Source organism: Colobus angolensis, unplaced genomic scaffold, assembly GCF_000951035.1.
Source record: "Colobus angolensis palliatus isolate OR3802 unplaced genomic scaffold, Cang.pa_1.0 Scaffold199, whole genome shotgun sequence".
Lineage (NCBI taxonomy): Eukaryota > Metazoa > Chordata > Mammalia > Primates > Cercopithecidae > Colobus > Colobus angolensis.
Window position 1 is genome coordinate 513,231 of NW_012115143.1, and position 3,488 is coordinate 516,718.

The 3,488-nt window shown below is 38.7% G+C and overlaps 1 protein-coding gene across 4 annotated transcripts in view; it reads left to right on the forward strand.

Moving 5' to 3' along the window:
• SNAP23 (synaptosomal-associated protein, 23kDa) overlaps window positions 1-3,488 on the forward strand; it is a 41,419-nt gene that overhangs the window by 26,138 nt on the left and 11,793 nt on the right. Inside the window, exon 6 of one of the 4 annotated variants that reach the window (XM_011941116.1) lies at window positions 2,213-2,245. The exons of the other annotated variants lie outside the window; for them this stretch is intronic. Within the exon in view, the coding sequence (XP_011796506.1) occupies window positions 2,213-2,245 (33 nt within the window). The remainder of the gene's footprint in view (window positions 1-2,212; window positions 2,246-3,488) is intronic. 4 annotated transcript variants of the gene reach the window in all.

Below are 3,488 nucleotides of genomic sequence, written 5' to 3' on the forward strand. Positions count from 1 at the left end.
AGTACAGTGGTGCAATCTCAGCTTACTGCAACCTCCATCTCCCAGGTTCAAGTGATTCTCCTGCCTCAGCCTCCTGAGTAGCTGGGATTACAGGCACATGCCACCACACCTGGCGAATTTTTCTATTTTTAGTAGAGACTGGTTTTGCCATGTTAGCCTGGCTGGTCTCGAACTTCCAGCCTCTGGTGATCTGCCCATGTCGGCCTCCCAAAATGCTGGAATTACAGGTGTGAACCACTGCACCCAGCCTGTAATAGCCATTTAAAAGTCACTTTCCTAGGCTTTTTTTTTTTTTCTTGCCAGTTGGGTCTGTTTGAGTGGTTAATTCCATGGTAATACTCTGGCTCTGACTGATTTTTGTCTCTGTCAGCTATACCTAAAGCATATGCTTTTATTTTTAAGAGATTTAGCCTTATGACTTTTTTTTTTTTTTTGAGACGGAGTCTCACTCTGTCACCCAGGCTGGAGTGCAGTGGCGAGATCTTGGCTCACTGCAACTGCTGCCTCCTGGGTTCAAGCAATTCTCCTGCCTCAGCCTCCCGAGTAGCTGGGATTACAGGCATGCACTACCATGTCCAGCTAATTTTTGTATTTTTTGTATAGACAGAGTTTTGCCTTGTTGCCTAGGCTGGCACATCTTTTTTAAATAAGACATTGAAATAGCTTTACTTAAAAAAATTCTGTATTAGAAGGATATTTTAACTGCAGCAAATTCTTTCTAAAGGATTAGTAGAATTTAGTAACAGATTACCAGGGTTAAACTTTAAGATGGTGAATAAATGCCATTCTGTGGTTTGTAAAATTTGAATTCTAAAAGAATAACACAAATCCTTTTTTTTTTTTTGAGATGGAGTCTCACTGTGTCACCTAGGCTGGAGTGCAGTGGCAGGTCTCAGTTCAGCTCACTGCAAGCCCTGCCTCCTAGGTTCACGCCATTCTCCTGCCTCAGCCTCCCGAGTAGCTGGGACTACAGGCATCCACCACCACACCCGCCTAACTTTTTGTATTTTTAGTAGAGACGGGGTTTCACCGTGTTAGCCAGGATGGTCTCCATTTCCTGATCTCGTGATCTGCCCGCCTCGGCCTCCGAAAGTGCTGGGATTACAGGTGTGAGCCACCGCGCCCAGCCCAGAAATCCTTTTTAAAAATCACATATCTTAGGCAGTAATTGATAAATTGTAATTCTAATTAATAAGAATTTGAAAGGAGACAGATTTAAAATGGTAAGTCTCAGAATAGTAAACTGCTTGATGTCCCAGTTTAAACTTTTTTTTGTTTTCTTTGAGATGGAGCCTCGCCCTGTCACCCAGTCTGGAGTGCAGTGGTGCCATCTCTGCTCTCTGCAAGCTCCGCCTCCTGGGTTCACTCCATTCTCCTGCCTCAGCCTCCTAAGTAGCTAGGACTACAGGCGCCCGCTACCACGCCCAGCTAATTTTTTGTGTTTTTAGTAGAGATGGAGTTTCACTATGTTAGCTGGGTTGGTCTCAATCTCCTGACTTTGTGATCCGCCTGCCTCGGCCTCCTGAAGTGCTGGGATTACAGGCGTGAGCCACCGCGCCTGGCCTTAAACATTCTTAGATAAGGTATTCTTCTGTCTTAACTTGCCTGTTTTATAAAGTCTAACAGTGGCACATAGTTTGAAGACAGATTGGCATTTCTGACCACTTACTAAAGTTCCAAATTGGCACTACAGGTTTTCTGCTATTCCCATCTTAAGTCATACTGAGGTGTAAAAATTCAGCTCCAACTAATTAAAATGAATATTGAATTATATTTCATTCAGTAGTTGAGTGCTACTTCCATCCTGCTCACTGGAGACACAAATATGAGTAAGGCATACCTCTGGCCCTGCCTGTTTTATTTATCTTGACATTTTTTATACCTCATGTAGTATGGGATATATAGTAGTTACTCAATAAATACTTGTTGATTTGAGCGTCCTTGAGAAACTTGGCTGGTGGGAGAGTTTGATGTGTAAAAAGATTTTTTAAAATTACAATGAAAATAAAATATATAAGAAAATAAAATATATACTAGAAGTAATTAAGAGAAATCTTAATCACTAAGAGGAAGGAGTCTCATAGCATCTCCATTGGTTTTTGCCTTCTCTTGTATTTTCTAATTTTAGGAAAGAATATAATCACCCAAAATTCTGAGGAAAAATGAAATGTGCTCTGGTTTAAATAGTTTTCTTAGTTTTCTTTTTATCTAGATTCTCAGATGTTGGTTGTTTCTGTGAAACCAGGCAGGAAATTGAATACGTTATGTTTTTAAACATTAAACCTGCTTCTGTTCTGTTTGAGTGGCATTTACTATTTTCTGCGTTTCATTCTCTCACCTAATCTCTTCCTTTCTAATCTGCTTACTAAAAATGAAGATTTAACATCAGAAGCCGGGCTCAGTAACTGATCAAAGGGAACTTTAAGATGCAGTCTTGTGGCGCAGTTTGGGCTGCTAACCTGCTATCTAAAGGTGATGCTTCAAATGGCTTTTCTGTGCATGTGCATGGATTTTGTGAATGGTTTAAACTGTCTCTAAACCTGTGTGGTGGTGTGTAGTGTAAAGTGAATTTGTTCTTGATGGGTGCTGTCTCACAAAAGATGGACTTAACAAAAGGACCTTAATTTATAATACCGTTCTTTGACAAATGTCTCTGATAACTAAGTTTTTGCTAAATAACATTTAAGATTACCAAAATAACAATACTCCTGGAGTTTCTTAAGAAATTTAAAATAGGTTGATCTTTGAGACAGCTGCTGCAGTCTAGTTCTGATAAAAGGTAAGGGAAGTCATGCTAAATGCTTCTCTGTCTTCATAGGACTTTGATTTTAGCATCCTGTCTTCCATTAAGTTTCCCTACATTTTTCTGGTTCTTGAGTCAAGATTTCCTCTGTTAAAGTTTTGCTTCTAATGATTTAGATTACCCGTGATTTAGGCCACTACCAAATTAAGGAATCAATTGTCAGTCTAGTCATCTCAAATCCTATTTGGAACAAGGTGGGATATAAAATTTTAAATGCTACCGTATCTGGTATCTTCTTTCCTTAAATAAGGGTTTCCCCTTTACATATGTTATAAACTATTCTATAATTCCTGTTACATCATGTGTTAACTTGCTGTGATTTCATGTTGAATTAATACAGAGCTAACTAATCTTAATTTTTCATGGGAGATAAGTTTTGTCAGCTTACTGTTTATTATTGTGTCTGACTCTTAATTTTAGATCTTTATAAGAATTATGAAGACCATGATTAAATGTTAACAAATTAAGTATTTGATTTCTACCCTTTGTTTCCTGCCCTCCTTTTTCCTTCTTTCCTTAGTTTGACTATCCAAAGCACAAACACACTCACATTCACTCTTTATTATTAGTTTGTATTTATTTGGTCCCTTTTCTCCTTGATGTGAAATAGTCACAGCTAATATTTAGTTTTATTTTTGCTATTTTTAATTCAGTTAAAACTAATGGCCGGGCGCGGTGGCTCAAG